The sequence below is a fragment of the Lepidothrix coronata genome, unplaced genomic scaffold (genome assembly GCF_001604755.1).
Source record: "Lepidothrix coronata isolate B3197 unplaced genomic scaffold, Lepidothrix_coronata-1.0 Scaffold40, whole genome shotgun sequence".
In the NCBI taxonomy this organism is placed as follows: domain Eukaryota; kingdom Metazoa; phylum Chordata; class Aves; order Passeriformes; family Pipridae; genus Lepidothrix; species Lepidothrix coronata.
The window spans coordinates 1,898,749-1,921,856 of NW_016690220.1; the positions used below are offsets into that span (position 1 = coordinate 1,898,749).

General features: G+C 40.2%; 2 protein-coding genes across 10 annotated transcripts in view; one reads left to right on the forward strand and one right to left on the reverse strand.

The window, feature by feature from the left end:
* ERP44 (endoplasmic reticulum protein 44) overlaps nt 1-15,945 on the reverse strand; it is a 51,996-nt gene extending 36,051 nt beyond the window's left edge. Inside the window, exons 1-2 of one of the 2 annotated variants that reach the window (XM_017813216.1) lie at nt 15,671-15,853; nt 6,006-6,101 (exon numbers count right to left, since the gene is read on the reverse strand). In XM_017813216.1, the coding sequence (XP_017668705.1) occupies nt 6,006-6,101; nt 15,671-15,727 (153 nt within the window). In that variant the 5' untranslated portion in view covers nt 15,728-15,853. Of the gene's footprint in view, nt 1-6,005; nt 6,102-15,670 lie in introns of both variants that reach the window. The other variant, XM_017813217.1, reaches the window with a different exon arrangement.
* Nucleotides 15,946-15,957: 12 nt separating this feature from the next.
* The window catches only part of INVS (inversin), a 94,279-nt gene continuing 87,128 nt past the window's right edge, over nt 15,958-23,108 (forward strand). For 5 of the 8 annotated variants that reach the window (XM_017813212.1, XM_017813205.1, XM_017813208.1 and 2 more), the window contains exons 1-2: nt 15,958-16,054; nt 20,227-20,396. In XM_017813212.1, coding sequence (XP_017668701.1) covers nt 20,291-20,396 — 106 coding nt within the window. In that variant the 5' untranslated portion in view covers nt 15,958-16,054; nt 20,227-20,290. Of the gene's footprint in view, nt 16,055-16,140; nt 16,653-18,217; nt 18,386-20,226; nt 20,397-22,512; nt 22,698-23,108 lie in introns of those variants that run through there. The other 3 variants (XM_017813206.1, XM_017813207.1, XM_017813213.1) reach the window with 3 other exon arrangements.

The following is a 23,108-nucleotide window of genomic DNA, read 5'->3' on the forward strand; positions in this document are numbered from 1 at the left end:
ATTTTCTGACCTTTTTCAGGCCTGTGCTTCATATCCGTGGGCAGAAAACAAGATATTTTGAGGAAATAATTTCTGAATATCAGCAACACACGTTATAAAACAGGTATTAAACACATGTTCTGAAAAATATACTGGCTAAAAAATGTCTTCAGGATTTTTTACTTTTAAATGCAAACTTGGCATTCCACTAGCGTACAGTGGAAGGACACAGGGATGACTGTTCATGTTTGAGGATTATTTTTTTTCTTTAGTTACAAACTAACCTCCCAAGATAGCTACACTGAAGAAAGCATCTTGAAAAAATAATTCGAAAGGAAAATTGGTTATGTAAGTACACCTGAAACAACTCAGGTTGCTGCCTTTACATTGGATAAAATTAGCCATGTATATATATATATACATGTACATATATATAAAAATATAAGATATGTATTTCTATTTTTAAATGTTTAAACTATGAAAATCTGAAGGTAAAACTAAGTAGCTATGAAATAAAAAGATTTTAAAAAATAAAGACAGAGTAGGATATTAAAATATTAAATACTTGAATGAAACTACAGAAGTTATATTACCATGTTTATAATCTACTCACAATCATTTAACACTACAGAAAAACGACAAGCTAAACTATGCACTAAAACAAACGAATGCAGAAAGCTGCACTTACAGAATGCATTGCTGGAGGGAAAAAGTCAGGAACTGAACAATGCATTCACAAAGATAAAATTTAGCTTATGGGGGGAGGGAAGAAGAAGAGATGACACGTTATTTTTTACTCTTCTGGTCCTCAGAAACACTGTCAAATAAAGCATGAACATCACAGTTCAGGTTCCTGGAAGCTTCTGAAGGTAACACTGGTCATGTTTTTACTGGGAAGTTTAATTAATACAGAAATGTTAGTATTCTGATTAAATTTTGATCCTCACGAACAACTTAGCCATCACTTAGGCACTTATGCCTGGAGCCACTACCAGTCACTTCTGAGGAGTAACTACAAATTATCTGAGATTTATTTGGATTGTTTCTAGTGAAAGACCTGAAAGCCATTATCATCCTTGTCTGACACACACAATGCCACACAAGCAGCCTTACACAACATAAAATGCTTGGACAAAACCTACTCAACTGACCCCCAGCAACGAACCTCTGCCAGGTTTCATATCCCTTTGCCAAAGAGGAAATAAATGCACACCCAGTTTCAACTCACTTTCTACTGACCCTGTTGCTGTTCAACTGTAAAGCCCACTGGTTATTCAGGAGATTTAGATCAACCTTTTATTAACATTTTACTCTTACCAGTTAGTGCTGTTCTTTAATTGCTAACTGGACAGAAGAGACAGGCCTATAGGTTTAGTGGTATTTCTTTTTCAAGTTTACTGTAGTTTACATACCACTTTCTGGCAGAAAAGTTTAACAGTTTAAATGTTCATAATCTTAAAACTACAAGAAAAGGAAAACAAAACGGGTCTGTTTAATTTTAGTTCTTCATGTCTTTATTTTTTAACGCACATAATAAAACAGAGGTCCTCATTTCCAAAGCAAACTATCTGAAGAATACAGAAAATTTATTCTTGGAGCATTATGATTTCTAATTAGTACTACACCTGCAAGGCAGTCAACAAGAACAACCTTCATTTTCAGTTGCTAGACTTTCTATTTACCTTTTCTTCCTGCTGGGAAATCCTAAAGGCACACAACTAAACTGTCTCCTCTAACACAAAATCATTTTACATTCTCCAGCCAGCTCTAGCCCACATCTAATCCAGACTGACATGTTGAAGTTACTACCTGAAGTCCAAGCCCCATAGGACTCTGCAGCTGACTTTCAGTTCCTGAGTACCTCTTTCTTCATGCATGCCACTAATCTGCTGCTACTCTGAGGTCTGCAATAAACTCCTGGACAACAGGAAGCAGACGAGTTTACAGCCTGCTGTAGGATGATACAAATTGAAAGCAATCCCAGGAGGCAGCAATGCCAAAGCTGGCAGACATTGTAAGAGCCCTGAATTTTGGCTTCAGAACCATCAATCAGGAGCATCTCGCTGGCAGCATTCCCAGAAGCCCTATAATGAAGCACAAAGTTCAGAGCAGAGAGAGAGAGAACAGTAAATAGAAAATGGTGGGGTAAAACAAAAAAAGAACATTATTCACCCCCTCAGTGAGAACAGTTCAACTCTTAATTGTCACCACTTGATTCCAGGCTGTGCCTAAACATTTTCATAACTTTGACTATTGATTATGCAGGGTTTTCATTAGTAATGTAAGCTGCTTTCATTATGGGACTAAGTTTAAGTATTAAGTATTAATACTTAATAGACAAAGTATTAATAGACAAAGTATTAAGACAAAGTTCAAAACACTAACACAAAGTTCAAAACACTAACAATAACTAAGTTATTAGTTCAAAACACTAACTAACAATCACTTCTGAGTTACAGTTAAGTTTTCAGAGCAATGTTTAAATGGGCAACAAAAAATCATTTTCTTATTATTCTTCACTCAAGAGTCATATCTTAAATTTAATCAGGGAAATGTAAAATGCTCAAGGGAAGCTACTTAAAATAGATTTAAAGAGTGCAGTTACTAACTTCCATGAGAACAGAGAAAAAAATCTAACTAAACTGAAATACACATAATATATATATTAGAAAAGTAAACTCACTTCTTTTGCCTTGATAGACAATTCACTTTTATACTGACTTAGCCAAACAGTGCTATAACTGCACAGAACTAGGTAGAGACTACCATATTTTTCCTTCATATATCTTGTCATCTACTCCCATTTTAAGTGTCTGGAAGGAATATTTGGTGTAACTACATGTCTTATTAATAATAAAGAACTTTTTTCCCCATGAAAATATTGGGGGAAAAAAATCACAATTCATAACAGTATCTTTGAAAATCCAAACTATATTGATTTGACACTTCAAATCAGGAAAAAGAACTCACAGCCAATATTCCTACAACTGAATTTAGGAGTTCCAGGACTCTCATGTACAACTGGGAATGATTCATAGCCNCAGAGATCTCTCAACAGCCTGAAGCACTGAAGAGTCCCAGAAAAATGGGTAAATTAACCTCTCAACAGTTTGTGAACTATTATTAGAAGACACAAGATGTTCATTCAAAAAGTCCACTGCAGAGATGAAAATTAAACCTCAGTATCAAAAAGTACAGTCCAATGCACTGCGATTTTTCCATAAAGCTATCAGTTGCAGAATCATGCAACCAAATACAATTCTAAAGCTTAAGTCTCTAGGCACAAACCTATGGATCACTGTCTTTTATAGAAATGTTTAAGTCAGGGCTCAAAAAAATGACATGAGGCGTGTCTAAAAAAGTGTTACAGAGGTAAGACCTGTAATTTATTTTCAGTTGAACTATTTGTAATTTTCAGTTATTTCTCTTGGCCTGGAGGGAAAAGGGCAATCCCCAGTCAGGGTCATAAAACGCTGGTTCCCTTGTCTTAAACATCCACTTTGAGGTAACACAGTCCATACACCTATAAAAGATGTAAACAGATGTCTGAACAACTTCATGAATGATGTTCAGAGTACTCCACATACTCAGAAATAGGAATCTACCTTAAAGCCTGTTTCGCAGCTTAAAGCCATGAATTCTGCTCCACAGGGAACTCTGAATCTTTAGATATTTTACGTACCAAGCTTCATCTTTTACACAAGCAGCTAGAATTCCCCTGAAAGAAAAGGTCTGATTCGCACAGCTTTTTAGGAAAAAACACAATCTCATGTTCTGACAACCTTTTCTTTCCCATATCTACCAACTGCTCTGATTATTTGGCAACAAAGATAAACTTCCAAGAAGCACATAAAATACAAATGCAATCTCCAAAATGATTAGCACAAATTAAGCAGCTGTTGCTGTATGTGAAAGCCAGCACCCTCAGGGTTCTCAACTGTTAAAGCATGTTAAAGCATGACCCAGCAACACGAAATAAAGGGCAGCTTGGTCTTGTCAAGACTCTGGCAAGGCCAGCAGAGCAGAATAGTTTGCTGCCCCTTTTCAGCAAGCCAAGGAAATATGCCCTGTTCTCTATTTTGGCCATTGCTACTACATGTAAAACCCAATACCAAAAACATTCACTGTAGACCTCGGAGACTGTGTACTTGTAACTCCATTCCTCATGTCACAGATCACATATGTAACCCTGTATGCAAATCATTTCTCAATATCCTCTCTGCATTTTAAGATAAGTCAAAGCCACTTTTGCACTTGAAATATTTTGGAAATTATTTTGATGTGTAACAGTAGGGAAGAAATTGTGAGTCCTTTCATACAGTCGAGTCTAAATAGAAGGCTTATTAGAAACTGTGTTTTGAGAGCCACGTGTATCATTACAGAAAGCAACATACTACCCTGTTATTCATTATGATCTTCTACAGTCTTTCCTGTGCCCTTCATTATAGTCTTTACATGTAGGGCCATTGCAGAACAAGGAATTAGATTTTTTTTTTTTTAATAACATAAATAAATGTATGTTTTCTTCATTCTTGGACTGGTGATGAAAATGCATATTAAAATGAAACAAAAACTTCTGTGGCATTCTGTGGAAGGAGTGGCCACGGAATTCAGAATCTCTCCTTTAAAGCATAATCTTAGAGGAGGAAACCAAAGGTAGATGTAGTGTTTCCACAACAACCCATATTCCCTTTGTCGCGTGAATATTTGCTAGCTTGGAATAATCTGAAGGACTGAACATATTAGTGGATAACTGAATTTTCCACGCTTGCTGCCTACACACATTCTACTGCTTCAAAAATAACACAATTTCTACTTTGGTAGATTCCAATACATACTGAGTTTATTCTCCAACAAGACAAAACCAACTCATTTTAAGTGAAATGATCAATACTTACTCATTTCTAGCTGCTTAGCTGTTTACTAATTATACAATCTAGTTGCAATGCTGAATACATTTTTACTCCTCTGCTCCAAAGCATCATGTTCTCCAGACCTTTGCAGTATCAAGAAAGGCGGGAACTTTAAGCAAAGACAACCCTGTTCAGCTTTCCCTTTCAGGCTGGAACTTGTTTTAAAAGTAGGTGTGAATTACCAAAACCAACTGCACAAATGCCAAAATAAAGGCTCCCATAAACACACATCAACTAGCCCTTCATGATAAAAACATTTAAGAATCAATTTAGATAAAATAGCAGTCAGGTGGCATAATAAAAATACAGTGTTGGAGAAATCTGTATTTCACATATTATTAGCATTTATAGTTGAAATGCCACAGTCCTGAAGCTCTGGATGCTGGACCCACACTGCTTTAACCATGCAGCTGAGGTACTGGGTCAGGGAGGAAAACACAAAGGGCAATAAAAGTGAGAAATAGACAAACAAAATACTTAAATGAAAAATACAGCTGGGGTCGTTCTTCTTGCCCAGCCCAACCAAAAGAATGCAAAACATAATGGTTTAACTTGCACTCTAAAGACAACATAAGGGAAGAGAAGTGGACAACCCAGCCTCTGATATCACTGTTTTAATTGTACCATTTACATTAGCACTGCTGCCTATTTGTACTTCCAAACAACAAAATCCTTTTTGAAAGTACAGAATCACAGCCACCTTGATTCGGGTCACCCTTATTTGACACTAAAGACGATGACAGTTAGAACTAAACAACGGAGCAACAATCATTGGCAGAGCAGTAAATGTAGGAATGATTCTACAACAACTAGCAGTTTAAGGTAAACTCTTGCTCTCTTCCAGTTTTAGCATGGCACGGTCAAGTTACACTCTGCAATCTCCTCCAGAAGTAACCCATACATGAATACAGACACAACCACCCTTGTTCATTGACCTCATATCTAGAGCTTTTAGAAAGAAATAATACTTCCAATATCACTAAGAACTCTCCATGTGCTAGATTTTGGTTTTCCATCAGCATGACTGAGGTGCCACTTTTCCTCAGATTACCTAATATTTCAGCAGGAGTTTAAGGTTTTGTTTGTGCAACTATCAAAAGAGAGCTACAGTACTTTGTGATGCAGACCTTCGTAGTGTATGAAGTGTTTGCCCGTACAGTAAAACCATCGAGATTCAGTCCTGTGTTGCTGTTGCTCTTCCTTCTTTTTCTGAGGAATCAAAATGTGGAAAAATTCCTTAGAATTTCAAAATTACAAACTTTCTAAAATACAATGGAGTTTTGTGGCCTCAGCTTATCATTCCCTTAACATCAGAACTCTGAACTTTAGAATAAATAAATTTAAAACATCATCTAAACTTATGTTACTTTGATTATTTCTTTTTCTTCACTCCAGGCATAATTATGATGCACATTCCACAAACTTCCATTCTACACATGCAAACTACTAATCACAGTATATTAAAGCTCTCTGGCAAACCATTAGCTTGTCTCTAACAAATGTTTTACCTCAATTTTTATGTCAGCATTTATGATTTGCTACCTTAAAATAACATATGATAAGGGATATGATCTTCCAAATAAGCAGTAATAGAAATACTACTCCACAGTTGCATCCTAACTGACAAGTTAGCATTGGAGAAATCTCCCAATTTAAATGAAGAGGGAAAAAAAAAAAAGATACCTTTTACAATTAATTCACTGGCTATCTTCTATGGAAGAACATTGATTAAAGCAATGCTACCTGAACCTAAGAAGAAAAATTCACCATTGGGACCACAGCCACACGTACCTTGAAGAATGAATGGCTAATTTCAGACTGCATAAGAGCTATTTTCTTTCTACCCTAAACAGCTGTGAAGGGCCTGCACATATGCTGTCAATTTATCCCAGATAGCTCTGGACAGCAGAAGAGTAAATAATGCAGAGGACAGGACACATGCCACAGATATTTTGAAATGCACAAAAGAAAGTCATATGGAGATACCTCATTGCTGGTTTACCTCCCCAAGGAATATTAAACCTGCCAGCTTCAAGCTGACTCCCACAGAAATATTCAAGCAAGTATTCCAGACTGGTCCTAAAAATAGTATGAACACATTAACATGGTGCAGTGCTTGAAGTGGGAGCAAGTATCAGACACCCTGGCTCTGCAACTAACCAGCTTCATGAAGCAAACATGGAGGACTTCTGCAAGCAGAACTGTTATCAAAATCCTCAGCAAGGTATCACAGCTATGTATTGGCTTATTTTAAAATAATGTTTAAAATACTAAAATACTAAAAAGACCTCTCCCCCCTGCAATCTTACCTTTTTAACCAAAGCAGTTTTAAATGTCATTTAAAGGTAATTCCTGAGAGGCTCGAACCCTCGCTGAGCTCCCTTCACTAATTAACGTATCATTAGTAGGAAAGAACTCCTAACTGTTCACCCCCTGCACCACATACACTCTTAATTACCTTTGTGAAGCAACCAATTTGTCTTTCAGTCATCCTGTCCAAAGTCCCAAGTGAATTGACTCAACCGAGAGAAAGGAAAAAAAAAAGCAAAAAAAGTTTTTTCATATACACGTTTATGAAAATTCATAATTTTTATGACTGGCAAAGAGTATAAGGAGCTAAGTGCTTTCAGCAAGAGTTAAGAAAAGGGATTTCAATAAACTATAAGAGCCAGAAGTGATAGACTGACTAAAGGAACAAAAAACTCTTCTTGGGATTACAAATATGAATACATCACTGAAAAGCTTTCCCTTTGTGAAGCTTTTGAGAAAGTTAATTCTATCATCACTTCATAATCACGACAGCTACGGAAAACAGCAAAACACTATCACAGCTGTTGTTTTCTTTTTCAAGACCATTGGAACAGGCACCTATTCCTTGCCTTTCAAAATACTTCCTTGCAGAGTTCCTAACGGACAAGTTCTCTCCATGTTTATGTCCAATTGCCAGATGAATCTGCTTGGAGACAAAATATAAGCTTTACTGCCAGTTATCTTACAACAAAGATTAAACTGCTCTTCTTCTCTCCCTTTCACAAATCTATGAAAATAAACCCCCAAAAACCTGACACCCTTACAGACTTTTTTTTTTGGATGCACATCAATGAAACACACAAGAAACACGCAAGAATCACTGATGCCAGACAAGACAGAAGACATGCTGAAAGCAAAAAGCATGCCAAGGAAACAGGTCATTTACTAAACTCTGTTTCTAGAGCCCTAACTTCTGCTCAGGTTCCTTTTCATGAATACCATTTAAAATGCAGAGTTTCAGTCATTAAAGAAATCTAAGCCACAGAGAAGTATCTTTCTCTGAAACTGAATGCAGCAAAACACGGAACTGAAACCTCCCTGTTAGTTAGCATATCCTTCATTTTGGTCCCAAAGCGAAGCAGCTGGGAGACTCCAACACATAAAATGTGATAATTTATGTCTTCCAGGAAGCAAGCCATTGGACTTCCAGTGTTTCACTTCATCGCTGCTGCTAATGAAACTTTCATATATAGGCCACCAATGACTAGGGCTCACACTAAATCCCATCTATAATCTACTACGAAACTTATTTTTAATTAAAAAAAAGTACCTTACAGAACCACTGAATACACTCAGGTCTTAATAACAATTCAGGCCACTCATAGAACATGGCTCTGAAAGCCAAAAGGGCCCACAAGAGCCTGCTGAGCTTCAAGGACCACCTCACTGGAGCATGGAAACAATCCACTTCACTGTGCAGAAAGTCGTATGGCAGAATTTCTGGATAAGTTTAAAAACAGAAAAAAAGGAAGTACACAGAAGGTAGAGGTAAGCAAATAAATACTTGGTAGGAGCAGAGAAACACTGCTTGAGCAGGCAACAGCCCAAGCTCAGCTGGAGCTGAGAGAAGGATGTTAAGGGTAACGCAGAAGGTTTCTACGGGTATGCTGGCAACAAAAGGAAGACTAAGAAAATCGTAGGCCTGCTGCTCAACTAGTAAGGAAAGTGCATGGAAGAGGCTTAGACACTCAATAATGTCTTTGATTTTCTACTGATGAGGCCTGAGCCTGCTAGTAGAGAACCTGGGAAAAGAAGCATTACCCATGTGAGCAGAAGACCAAGTTCGAAAGCTCTTAAGCAAACTGGACGTACACACAGCCACAGAACCAGACCAAATGTATTTTCCTGGTCATCAGGAGAATTATGGAGACTAATTTTCTTTCTAGAAGCCACATCCATCCAACATATATTTGGAATAAGTAAATCAATCTGACTGTTTTCTATAGCAAGCCATTTAGCTCTGTAAATGAGAGAGGAGTACTGGACGTTGTTCACCTTGACTTTAGCAAGCTTCTAACACAGCGTCTCAAAGTATCCTTAGACCAAAACTGGCCACACATGAACTAAATAAGTGAACTACAAAGTGAGTGACACAGCAGCTGAACTGCAGAGCTCAAAGGGCTGTAACTAAAGACATCATGTCTGAGTGGCCTCTAATGGAGTTTCTCCAGATCAATTTTGAGTGTAAGGTTTGTCTTTACTTATAACCAGAATGATTCAACAGACCACTCCCTCAGCAGCTTCCTGAGAATATGCAACTTGGTGAAGTACTTTATAAGCTAGACAGAAGATCTGCTATTCAGACAGACCTCACAACTGACTGGAGAAATGGCCTGACAGAAACCTTGTGAAGTTCAACAAAGGCAAAGTCCTGCATCTCGGGTGGAATAATGCCATACAGGCTGGGAGCCAATCAGACAGAAAAACAGCTTTGCAGAAAAGGTCTTGAGGAGCAAGGTGAAGAGGAGTCAGCAGCATGACCCTTGCAGCAAAGACAACTGCATACTGGGCTGTGTTATCAAAAGTGTAGCCAGCAGACCAAGGGAAGTGATTCCTGCCTTTTAGTTGGTACTTGTGTGACCGCATCTGAAGGATTCTGTCCAGTTTTTGGACTGTCTGTACAAGACATTAACATGTGGAAGCGAAGTCCAGCAAGTGGCTACAAAGGTAAGTAGTGATGAGAGAAGAGGTTATACAAGGAGAGGCGGAGACAGGCATTTGTTCAGTCTTAAGAGGAGGAAGTTATTGCTGCTGCTACCAGTGACCTAATCGGAGGTTATAGAGAAGGCAGAGCCAGACTCTTCTCAAAGATGCAGTGATGGGACAAGAGGCAATGTACACAATCTACATCCCCAAATAGATTTTTCAGAGAAAACTTTCAACAAGGTTTTGATCCAACACTAAAACAGGTGCCCAGGGAAGTTACAGAACTTCCATTCTTGGATATACAAGATGACTGGAAAAAACCCTGAGCGATCCCATCTAAGTTAGTTTTCAATTGAGCAGGGAGAAGACCAGATGACTTTTCGAGGTCCCTTCCCATTTAAATGATCAAACCTTTAGTGGCAGAACTCTACAACTTGATCCAATCAGGTAAATATGGTTGGACTCAATACTCCTCTCCATCAAAGCTTCCTTGCTAAAGCCAAACTACCAGGTCAAGAAAAAAAGGCTGGAAGAAAACTAGAACACCACACTAAAAACAGATGAACAGGAGATTTACTGTGTTCAGCAGAGACCTTGTGCTGCATATTCAACTACCTGGGAACCAGTTACTTGCTGAAGGTACGCACCGAGCACCTGCCTTTAGATAACCTCGTAGGATGCTCTGTCCTCACTGCTTTCACTATTTCACAATCCCTGTATGGTTTGAGATACAGGTCACTGCACTTTGCATTATGCTTAGTGCCATGGCAGCCAACAAGATAACGTTTTTGTTCTATCAGCTGCACAAAGAGCAGGTCTTGTGGATCACTGCCAGATTAAAGGGATTTTTGCATGCATGTGAAAGAGCTTACAGGTTTGGTTCCTTTCTAGAAGAGGCTGCAAGTCACAGGTACTTTTCTGGAGGAGACAGTAATGGAACTTTGGACATGTTTTAATGGCATGAATGGCTCTGAGCTTTAAAGGGTGTATTATCAGAGTAGTCAGTTTCGCAGTAGTAGCATATATGAAAATAGGAAAAATTATGGAATTCTTTTGCATTATACCTTGCTGCTTTTTGGAAGGCATTTTTTGTAATCACCAGAGAATAATTTAACATGCACACAGTCCTGCAGTTGGTTAGGAGAAACACAGCATCCTCAACCGGCAGTGAAAAAAACATTCTGAGTTAGTGTTTAGTATACCAATAACTTGACAGAATAACTCTTAACGATGTAAAATGAAATACCTGAGAGACAGCAAATTTAAAAATAAAATTAAAGTTTATCAAACTTCTAAAATCTCATTTATGAACTTTTTTTTTTAATTAGACTACATCAGCAGCTGATATTACTAACGGTTTTGAATTGCATGCGTTCTGCCAATGGTTAGGATGCTTCCAATGAAGGAAGACATATCAGGGAGAAAGAAAGGGTAAGGCAGAACTCTCAGAGGAAATTTGATCTCACTTCATTTCCTAATTCTCTACAATGAACCTGCCCTCCTCTACTTCTTTGGGAAGTTTTCTCCAGTTTGGAGTTTTGGAAGAAAATACTCCTTAGGCACTGATATCTACATCCTATGTTGCTTCTCCTTACATTCCCAAATGTTACTATGTTTCCTCCTCTATATCACTAGAGAACTCACTCTCAAATGGGGCAGAGGGAACAACGAACAAGTTATTGCTAATGCATCCAAACCCCACTCTATTATTGAAGCTCCTATTCTTGAATGTACCTCTAGACTCTCCTGAAGAGCTTTTGAAGAAGGGCTGGTATAAAATTCACAGAATAGCTGTACACTTGCCTTTTGCATGAGACAATTCCCTCCCTTTAAGCAAACAAAATACCTGGAATCTATACAAGTGAGCCTGCAAGGTAAACAATTGCTTCTCCTGAATAGCAGCTTATAATCCTAAAGTATTTAAAAAAAAATACGTTTGATTAAAACACATAGGATGTGGTAATTCTGCTTTCTTGATAAAGCAATAAGAGGACCAGTCTTCTGCTTAAGAAAGCAGTCCTGCAAAAAAGCCCACAAAAAAACCAACCAAACAAGAAACAAAGCACATTATGGATGAGAACAGTAAGGATATCAAAAGATATCAAATGGAGTGTGTCACCACAGTGTTCTTCAGCCATTAGCAACAGTCTCTGACATCTTACTGTCAATAACTCATTTATGCATTTTCCAGCATTGTCCAAGTCTTCTCTTTGAAGAAACAGTTCAGTTTCTTCTCTCTTCCCTCCTGAGCACTCCAAAAAGGAAACATCCATCACATGGCATAGCAAGAAGAATGCAAGTTGTCTTCACAAGAATGCAAGACTTCTCTGCTTCCTCTCCCCAACCTAGGGAAAGTTCCTCAATTAACTACTATACCCCTGCTTAGAGCCCATGACAGGTGATGGACAACTCAGAAATCCCATGCTACTCTTGGAGGGAATCCCTTCCATTGTATAAGGCTCAGTGGCCTAAATTTTGCCTGTAACTACAATCTTTGACTAATGCTCAAATTCAGAATATAATATTTTGAGCAGGATTTCCAATTAGAAAATTTAGGGTTTAATACAAATGTTGAGAGAGGCAAATGCACAGAAATACTCTCTATACATAAATTGTGCAGAGTGTTCAATTTCTCTTTGGGCAACTTACTACACATTTAACATTATGCTAAAAGACATAATTCTATTTCATTTTATTTTCACTGCTTAGGTACTTGGTGCCATATTAACAAGACATGAAAGGCAGTGGCAGTAAAACAAGAAACAGAAATAGTACCCTATAGGTTTTTTCCAGTTAGAGAACTTCCCCTTTCATTCCCCTCACTATCAGTTGGTGGTTTCCTCTAGTCCCAGCTACTGCTCAGGGATACTGTAGGAGACTCTCAGTGAAGCACTGAGCAATATGACAAATGCCTTTCAAATATAAGCAAAAGCAGCATGTGCAAGAGTGTCTCGTTCTGGAACTTTCTTTATAGGCAAAGTATATCTGATTGCAAGTACAGGCAAACACACAGAACGATTGGTTAGAGCAAAGCCAAAGAACCACACCTTGCCTTAGAGGAAAATATGATGAGCCACTCTCCCATCAGCATTTATTCCATTGTCTTGGTTTCATCTTAAAGGTCTGTCATGCCCAGTATTAAGCAACATACCAACATGGCAGAAACATCTTACTCTACAAGGGCCCACATGACATTACTACGCGTCTCTTATTCCAGTCTTGGAAACAGCTGCACAAGACCCTCTACAGCCTGTGCTGTGTGCTGCTTGCCCCTCCACTCAGCTTGTGAGGCAGGGGTCATGCCAGCCTGTACCTCCCCTGTCCTCTTTTCAACTTCCAGCAGCCCAGTTCAACGCTAGCAACATGAGGCCGAAAAGTTGGAAGGGTAAAGAGTTGTGCTGGGACTGGCAGGTATCAGTGAGACCAGGAAAGAAGAATATTAGTGAAACCCAACAAAGGCCCTCTAAAATTTTAGTGATCTCCCACTGTCAAACTTCTTTAAACAAGAGAACTTCTTTTGATACTGACATTGTATCTTTTCTTGTTTTTGCAGCATTTTAAATCCTATCTAGAAAAGAAATATGCTTATCCAAGAGTCTGGAAATGTAAAGAATTTCTGTTGACTTCACTGCTATTACTAAGCAAGAACAGCTTTGTAAGCTACATATCATTGTATGTTTTGTTCTAGGACCCACTGATGTAACACTAACAAACTCACATCCACAAAATATGCCATGCTCAAAGAGGCTTTTCTATATGGTATATCCTTTTGATGTGGAGCAGAAGGCCAGGATCACAATTGCACTGCTGGACTTAAGTATCCATGGCAGTTGATAAAAAGAAAAACAAATACCAGAACTTTAAAGCCAATCTGATACACCTTATCAGAGTCTCTGACTGCCAAAAGAAAACAAACAGCAACTTCTACAAAGTTTTTCAGCCATCTTAAAGAAAATGGGTCCCCTCCCACTCCCAGTCTGCTCAGGACAACTTTCACAAAACTCTTAACAAATCTACTAAAAGGAATGATTCATTGGCTTGACTCATGTAACTAGGCATCTTACAACACAGGGCCATGGCTGACATGATGCTGAATAGGGACACAGATAACATTATACCAAATTGTATTTTTTAAAAAACAATGCTGACGTGTATTCTTAGGGTTTTATGCATACAGTTCTCCTAAATCACATTAGAAATGGGTTTAAATGACCCATACTCAAAGAAACAGCAAATAAAATACAGACAAGTTTCAGATCACAGCCATTTCCTATTTTTTTCTGTTGGCAAACGTAACTCTAAATGATGCATATTAAATCAGCATTGACTAACTGTGCCACTAAGAAAGAAAAATGCTTTCATTAACTCATGTATGCTTTTTCAAACTTGTACTTGCTCATTTAAATGGCACTTTTAAACAGTACACACTCTTTGATTTTGCTCATTAGTCTCTGTATTTAAAATAATGTTGAAAATCAATCTAGCACCCAAGCAACAATATTTTAACACACAGATGTCACTGAAAAGTATTAGGTTCTTTCTTTAGTCTCTCATATAGTCATACAGTGAGCTTACACATTATAAATAGGCATCTATATATAAACATTTCAAATGCGCTTTTTTCAAACTCTACCAATCATGTATATTTACCAAGGATGAAATGACAGCAAATTTGTAATAATCTAACCAGATCTTATCCAGGTAGAAGTGCACATAATGAGTACTTGTACTGTTTGTTAAGTATCTGTCCTCGCATTCCTAAGCAATTCATTCATTAGCAGCTATATTACTACGTGTTCCTCTTTGGACCCCCAAAGCTCTATCTACCTTTACCTCCATTTATTCCTTAATTTTCTGGCCAGTTTTCTTCACCCAAATGCTTAAAATAGATCGGTTAAACAAATTAGTATCTTAAGAGAAAAATCCTATTCAAATTTATTCCCACAAGTCACCTGTAGTTCTACAAGTCACTTATGCTATGAAAGGTCCAGAATCTGGCCCAATACACTCTGGAAAAGCAAGAATCACTACATATACTTGTTAAAAAAAAAAAAAAAAGACCGAATATAACACAGCCAACTTATCTCCACAGCACACAGACATCAGTGATTGCATTTGTGTACGTGCAAAGCCAGAAGGTGGCTTAGGTCATGCATGTAATGCCAGCCTAAAAAAAAAATAAATAAATCCAAAAATGCTGTAGTCTAACAACTAGAGATCACAGGGTCAATTAGGTTGGAAAGGACTTCTGAGATCATCGAGTCCAACCTATGACCAAACACCACCATGTGAACTAGACTACGGCACTGAGTGCCACATCCAGTGCTTCCTTGAACAGCTCCAGGGACAGTGACTCCTAGGCAGCCCATTCTAATGTCTAATCACCCCTTCTGTGAAGAAATTCCTCCTAATGTCCTCCCCTGGCGCAGCTTAAGACCACGTCCTCTCGTCCTGTCGCCAGTTGCCTGGGAGGAGAGGCCGACCCCCGCCTGGCCACAACCTCCTTCCAGGTGGCTGCAAAGTGGCCCTACTACGGCCATTCCCCGCGGGGTCCCGCACCCGAGGGGCCGAGGCGAGGCCGCACCGCCCGCCCGGCCCCTGCCCCTGCCCCGGGCCCGGCCCCACCCCGGGCGCGCAGCCTATCGGCCTCGGCCACACCGCTGGGGCCGCCGCGGCGCCGCTCCTCCCTCCCCTCCCCCGCCCAGCAGGTGCCGCCGGCCGGGAAGGAGCGAGCGAGGGACGGGAGAGCCCCGAGCGGGGCCCGCCGGCCACCCCAGCCGGCGCGGGGAAGGGAAGGGCAGCGGGGAGCCGGCGGCTTTTACCAGGAGGAGCAGGAGGCAGCCAGGGTCAGGCAGGAGCGGGAAGATGGCGGGTCTCATGGTAGATCAGGCGCCCGGCAGGGAGCGGGGAGAAGCGCGGCTCCCACTCTCCGCGGCGGCGGCGGCGGCTCCTCCACTTCCCCCCGTCGCCAGGAAACACCCGGGCAAGTTCCACCGCGGGGCCCCGCGCTCCGCCGCCCGCTCCCGGGGCACGCCGGGATCCGTAGTTCCGGGAAGGGGAGGGCAAGGAGGAGGAGAGGGAAAGAAGGGAAGGAGGAGTGGGAAGGGAGAGCGGAAGGAGGCGCAGGTCCCAGAACGCACCGGGGCTGCCCGAGGGGCGGTGCCTGGGGGCGGTGGCGGCGCGATGAGGAGGCGGGCGGGGTGGAGGTGAGTTACGGGGCGCAGCTGCAGCGCGGGACGGGGCAGGGAAGGAGGGAGGGAAGTAAGGCAGGCAGGGTTAACCCTTCCCGCCTTGGGGGGTGTGTGTGGGGGGGGTGTCCCCTGGCACCGCATCCTCTTCCGCTCTGGATCGGGCGCTGGGGCTCCTTACGGGTCCCCGCTGCCCCGTTCCTGCGAGCCCCCAGCGTTTCTTCGGGATCCCACCTTGTTCCATCAGCCGCCGGGACTGGGGTTTAGCTGTAGGGAATACCAGGAGGGGTATTTTGGCGCTGTGCGCGTTGTGATCCTCGCGCTCTCGGAGTTTGGGAAGCAACTTTCTTCCGTTTGGAAGTCTGTGTGTGAGAGTTGGGAAACTTCAGCTAAAGTGGAGCGTCATTGTTGATGTTTATCCTTAGACGCTTCAACAGATTTATTCTGGCGCTTCCTCAGTTGTAAATTCTGAAAGTGAAGAACGCCCGAAATTCGGGGCTTTGCCCCTCTTCCAGTAAAACTTCGGACCTTACAGAATACGTACGTGCTTTGAGACCTCGCAGAGCTGTCTCGAAAAGATCATGGAAAGCTGCGCTTTGCATTTGTCACATTTCCAGTATGTACACGAGTGTAAGGAGGGAAACAGGGCGTAACGCCATTTAAAAGAAAGTCCTGTACATCAGCTTTTTCCAAGTCAAGCCTGGCTCTGTTTCAGAGCCTGACAGGCTCTGACTTTATGCGTCACCCCGCAAAGGTCTTGTGGCCTGTTGGTTTCATAAGCTGAAAACACACACACACAAATCGTGTAGTTTTTTATAGTCTGAAACTGAAACTTGGCTTTTATCAGTTCTGCTATCAGTTGTGCTCTTCCATCTGTAGAATGCATGTTTTATCTTCTGAATTAACTCACATTTGAAAGATCTTTGATATTTTTTCACAGCTCCTTCTTCACTTTGAAACTGTATCAGTAAAATTTGATAGAGTGATCATGTTTAAATTTTAACAACCTCGTCTTTTGCTGAATAGAAAAATGATGTAATTCTGGTTATCTGTGTAATCCAAAGTAGACTTCCTATAGTTTGGTATGAAATTTCCCATACCTGAAGAAGTCTTGCTGTCCATATGAATATCCTTTCATGTCGGGTGATTTGACAAGGCTAATATTTTTCTGCATGTTAGCCTAAAGAAGAAAAGTGAATTGCTTACCTCATTCTGGTGATATGATGTATATTTCAGATACTGTAAATTATGTAACTTTTTATAAGCAGATCTTGTACTTATTTCTTTATTTTTATTGAATAAATCCCTCATTTTTTGTTAATGAGGGTCTTTATCAAACAACTCTTAGACACAGCAATTCATCTGTTTGTCATATACATGAGAGAAATATCTGAGGAACATTACATATTTTCCTTTCATAGTTCCTCTTAATATTTCAAAACTTCTCTGGTGCAGAATTAGCTCTTTCAATGGAGTTATGATACTGTACTGGGAATTGCTGTAGAGATAATGGGTTGCTTCTCTCACCTGTATGATTACTGATCCTTTAGGCAGATGGGGCTGCTGCTTTCATCTGGAAATCATGATCATCTTTCATTATCAATTCTCTTCTGTATGCAGTCAGTTTTATGTAAAAATTACTGTTGATATAATTAGGATGCTTCTGATGGTTTACTAAGTTCTTCAGTATTTGCTGAATTTTACACTGCTGCCTCTGGATGTTTCATATTTTAGTTTATTTGTTTGTGGAAAGGTAAAATGTAAAGAAAATGGAGGAACTAGTTAGTAAAGTCCCCTGGAAAAATGGGTTTGAAGGTACTGGAGTCTATCAGTTCTGCTCACTTTTTAAACACCACCTCCTAAGGGCACAGGAGCAGGCAACTCCAGAATGTTGTAAGTCAAGCAGACTGTCAGGCTGGCTTAGCTGAGCAGGGATCTTCCTTTGGAGCTAAGGCAAGAAAAAGGGTGTGTGCCCAGTGGAAGCAAGGTCAGGTGACACAGGAGAAATTCAGAGATGCCCCTTGCCGCTGTAGGGAGAAAATCTGTGTGCCCAAAGCTCAACTGGAGTTGACCTGGCCAGAGATGTGGGGGACAATAAAAAGGGTTTTTTTTAAATACGTGGTTAGCAAAAGGAAGCACAGAAATAAGATCAGCCAGTTACAAGATGAGGATGATCACCCTACAAACAGGGACATACACAAGATGAAGATGTTTAATGCTTGCTTTACTTCAGTGTTCACCACTGATGACAGGCTAAAGGGATCCCAGTGCCCTGAGCTGGAGGACTGTGACGATGAGAATTATGCGCTCCCAGTTGACCCTGAACTTGTGTGGGATCTGCTGCTCCAGGTGGATCCCTATAAGTTTATGGCATCTGATGGGATTCATTTGAGAATCCTCAAAGAGCTGGCTGATATCACCATCAGGCCTGTCTCAATGATTTTTGAGCGGTCTTGGGAATCTGGAGAGGTCCCAGTTGACTGTGTGCTGACTAACATTGTCCCACTTTCAAGAAGTGCAAGAGGGATGACCCTGGAAACTACAGGCCTGTCAGTCTCACATCAGTGACTGGTAAAATTATAAAGAAATTATTCTGGCAGTTATTGAAAAACACCTGAAGGACAATGCAGTTGTCGATCACAGCCAGCACAGATCTGCAAGAGGAAAGTCCTACTTGTCAAACTTAATTTCCTTTTATGACAAGGTAACCCACCTAGTTGACCAAGGGAAGCCAGCTCATGTAATCTTAATTTGGATTTCAGTAAAGCTTTCAGTACTGTCTCTGATAGGATCCTTCTGGACAAAATGTCCAGCACACAACTGGATAAACACATCATGAGGTGGGTGAGCACTTGGGTCATGGGGCAGCGTAAAGGATTATAATTAGTGGGGTAACATCAAGCTGTCACTAGTGAGGCTCCACAAGGCTCCATCCTCACCCCAGTGCTCTTCAACATCTTCATTAGTGACTTGGACGCAAGACTCAAAGAAATACTAAACAAGGTTTGCTGACAATACTAAATGGGGAGGAGCTGTTGACTCTCGAAGGCAGGGAGGTCCTGCAGAGAGACTTGACAAATTAGGGGACTAGGCAGTCACCAACCATATAAAGTTCAACAAGGGCAAATGCAAGACTCTGCACTTGGGGCAAGGCAACCCTGGATGTATGTATAGATTGGGGAATGAGATGCTGGAAGGCAGTGCCATGGAAAGGGACCCGTGGTGTCCTGGTCAATACCAGGTTGAGTATGAGTCAGCAGTGCCCTGGCAGCCAGGAGGGCCAAACGTGTCATGGGGGGCATCAGGCAAAGCATCGCCAGTCAGCTGAGGGAGCTGATTGTCCCGCTCTGCTCTGCACTGGTGTGACCTCACCTTGATTATTGTGTACAGTTTTGGGCACTGCAATATAAGAAAGACATGAAGGTGTTAGTGTCCAAAGGAGGGCAACAAAGATGGTGAAGGGCCTCGAAGGGAAGCCGTATGAGGAGTAGTTGAGGTCACTTGGTCTGTTCAGCCTGGAGAAGAGAAGACTGAGGGGAGACCTCGTTGCAGTCTAACAACTTCCTCGTGAGGGGAAGAGGGAGGGCAGACACTGATCTCTCTGGTGACCAGTGACAAGACCCAAGGGAATGGCCTGAAGTTCTATTAGGGGAGGTTTAGGTTGGATATTAGAAAGAGGTTTTTCACCCAAAGTGTGGTTGGGCACTGGAACAGGCTTCCCAGGGAAGTGCTCACAGCACCAAAGTTTACAGAGTTTAAGAAGTTTAAGACAATAATCTCTGGCACACGGTGTGATTCTTGGGGCTGTCCCTGTGCAGAGCCAGGAGCTGGACTTTGATGATCCCAACTTCCAAGTCAGGATATTCTGTGATTCTATACTGGAGGAGTATAACAAGTTGATACTTGATAGCAGACTTCAATGGGTATTGAATTGAAGCGTGCATGCCAACACTCTGAAGAATGGTATGTTGGGTTTGTAGATAAACACTACCCTATTTGCAGACTTTTGCAAAGCTTATTGACTGAAATTTATGTTTAAGACAAGGAAACTACAATATGTGTATCTTCTTAACGTAGGCTTTTTTTTTTCTGGTGAATTTTGGCTGGAGGTAGATTTAATACACAGTTATTTTAATGACTCCTTGTGAAATTAATTCTGTTTTATTGTTGCGGTTTTGGTTTTTTTCTAGAGCTGAATTCCTACAAAAAATGTTGGTGGTGCAGATCTGACCTATGGTAATACCTTGAAAGAGTATGAATATTTCAGCAAACTGCCTCTTCAGTGGTTCCTCCTTAGCATCTGAAGTGCATGCTGCTGCTGTTAATGGAGATAAGAGTACCCTCCAAAAGCTAATAGCAGGTAATGGTTTTCATTGTAGATGCATTTGGATTACTTTAAAACTGAAGCTTTTTGGGTTTGACTTGCAGCTCTGATCATTAAGATACGTTTTAATTTCTTGATTATATGTATTTCTAGAATAAATGTAGTCCTGAAAATGTGACTCATTTTTCTTACTTTTTATTACCTCTTTCCTTTGACTGGTACTTCTGTGTGAAGTAAAATAGAAAGTAGGTAAGTGATACAACCAGAAGAGTTATTCAGGACTCCTCCTTCAGGGAATTTGAAATTCTGGAGAAGTGCTTTGTGCCAAAATATTTTGGCTGCAAATCCTTATTTTTGGAATTGCTTTTGTGGAAAGTTAGATTAACTTGTGTTTATAGATAATTTATTATGGTTAATGAAGTCTTGTCAGTGCATAGTATTTCTGAACAAAATGAGCCAGCTGTATGCATTACTTTGATTCTGATAGACTGACAGTATTTCTCAAGTCAAAGCAAAGGTAAAGAGAGAGTCTAGTCCGACTGAATCTGAAGTAAAAAGAAATTCCTCTCCATTAAAAAGCCCAGCATTTTGCATTTGCTGTTTAGGAATGGTATGACATTTCAGGTTAGTAATTTTCAAAAGCAGTATATATTTGGTGTTCCAAAACCAGTTGAATATATTTGGAAGGCTGCCTTGTGATAGATGAAGACTTTGATTTTTTCAGAGTTTCTGATTAAACGCATTTCCAGTTCATACTGTGGAAATTTTATTTGTTCAGCCTTTTTTGGAAAATGCTATTCCTTGAGCTTAGTAAGGGCAAAGGACAGTGCAATAATAAGAAACTTAGTCTGTGTTTGTGCAATTAGATGTCAGTTTTAATGGGTGTAAAGGATTAATGGTAATTGCATTAAACCAGAGTCAAATTTCTTTATGTATCTTCTGCTCACCTGTGTTGAAGACAGGACAGTAAGCTGTGTGGATCTTCATCTAAGCAGTATAGAAAGCAGTAAGTGGTTCTCCTTCACAAGGTCTATCTAATTTTCTCATAAGGTAACTAGAAGTGATTTGACTCAAACATGAACAAATTTGAGGGAACTGACTGTATAGAAGCTCCACTGGTGGAGTTGGGCCTTCAACTTTATTTTGTCATATAATGGCTCAAACATATACTGTTTGCATTTAATGCTATCTCTTCGTTCTTTTAGAGAACATTTTGTAAACAGCAGATGAGCAGTTGATATGGAGATGCTTCTAGAAGTCTGTGGGATTTAACTACGAAGTAGCTTTAAATACCTGGGTTTTTAAAAAAACCTTCTGCCTTCATGTGGAGGTGGAAAAAAATCTGAACTTTCAAATTTTGGCTAACAATCAGAAGCAACAGAGTCTTTGCTAACTTTGGCGTGTTTTTATTAATCTCAGAGCCAAAAGATGTATTTTTGAAAACACAAAAGAAAAAGTAAGTACTTTTATTGTGTTGCTGGTACATTTTGTTAAATATACCACAAAACAGCCATTAGAACCAGATAAGGAAATCACTATTCTTTTAGTGATGATCATGCAGCAACAAAATAAACATGCTCTGTTTAATTTTTACATGGGAGAGAAAACTGCAGAATCCTTCCAGCCTTTGCTAAAATAGCAAAATTTGGCTTTTCTGCTTTGCTGTGTTTTGACAGGATATGACACAGACCTTACTTTTGCCAGAACAGGACCAAAAAAAAGTAAAAAGTATTGCCTAGCAGAAGAAGAATGCATCAGAGTAATATTTTTAGCTGTTTACCAGTCACTGTTGGAAGTATAACTTGATGCCAGAAGCAAATTGAGCAATTGGTGCTATTCACTGAATTTCATGACTGCACTTAGCAGCAGCAACTAATTCAGGACAGTACTTCAGTGTTTGGTGTGCTGTATATGCTGGATGCCTTTACAGCATTTTCCTAACAGAGCCAAGCTTTGCATCTTGGTTACGTAGCTAGTGGTATATGCAACAACATAAAGTCTGACTTTCTTTTCCCTTTAGGGAGCATTTTTTAACCCCCAGATTCGCTATTGCTTTCTTCTTTGTGCTTTCTCTATTCAGTTACTAACATAGGAGAGGCATAGAGGCTGGCTAAGCAATCTCTTAGAGCAGCCCCTCTAACCTGTTTTACAGTTTTCTCCCATCTGTAGCTTGATGGAGCCTGTGTGACTGTATACATACATGTATGTTCTATTTGGATATAATTATGAGTATGGATGAATATTAAAGGAACAGGTGCTTGAAATAATACAGGGTGTTCCGGATACTGTGTTCCTTTTGACATCCTGTGGCAGAAAGAGGCACAGACAGAATCAAAGGTAAGCAGAAAATTTAGTTTGAGAAAGGGGACTTTGGAACAAAGTATCTCTGTATGTTAACCACTGCTGGTGCTAAATTGCAGCACTTTCTAAATAGCCTATGGGTTAAATGCTGTAAAGTACAGTACATGCCAAGTGTTAATTGTATAACCAATATTCTAACACAAGTGTGCTAATTGTTTGCATTGCATAAGTTATCTCATACTGTATCATGTTGTTTTAGAATTGTATGTTCTTAGGCTTTGGGGAATGCTTACAGCATTTTCTTTCCTATATTTTATACAACACCAAACATGTCTTTAATTAACAGTTCTTCAGTGTTAAAACCCATCTGTGTGATTTTAATCCTAGGCAAAAAGAGAGCAAAAGTTAATTTTGTGTTTGAAGGATCATTTTGCATTTGACAGTTTT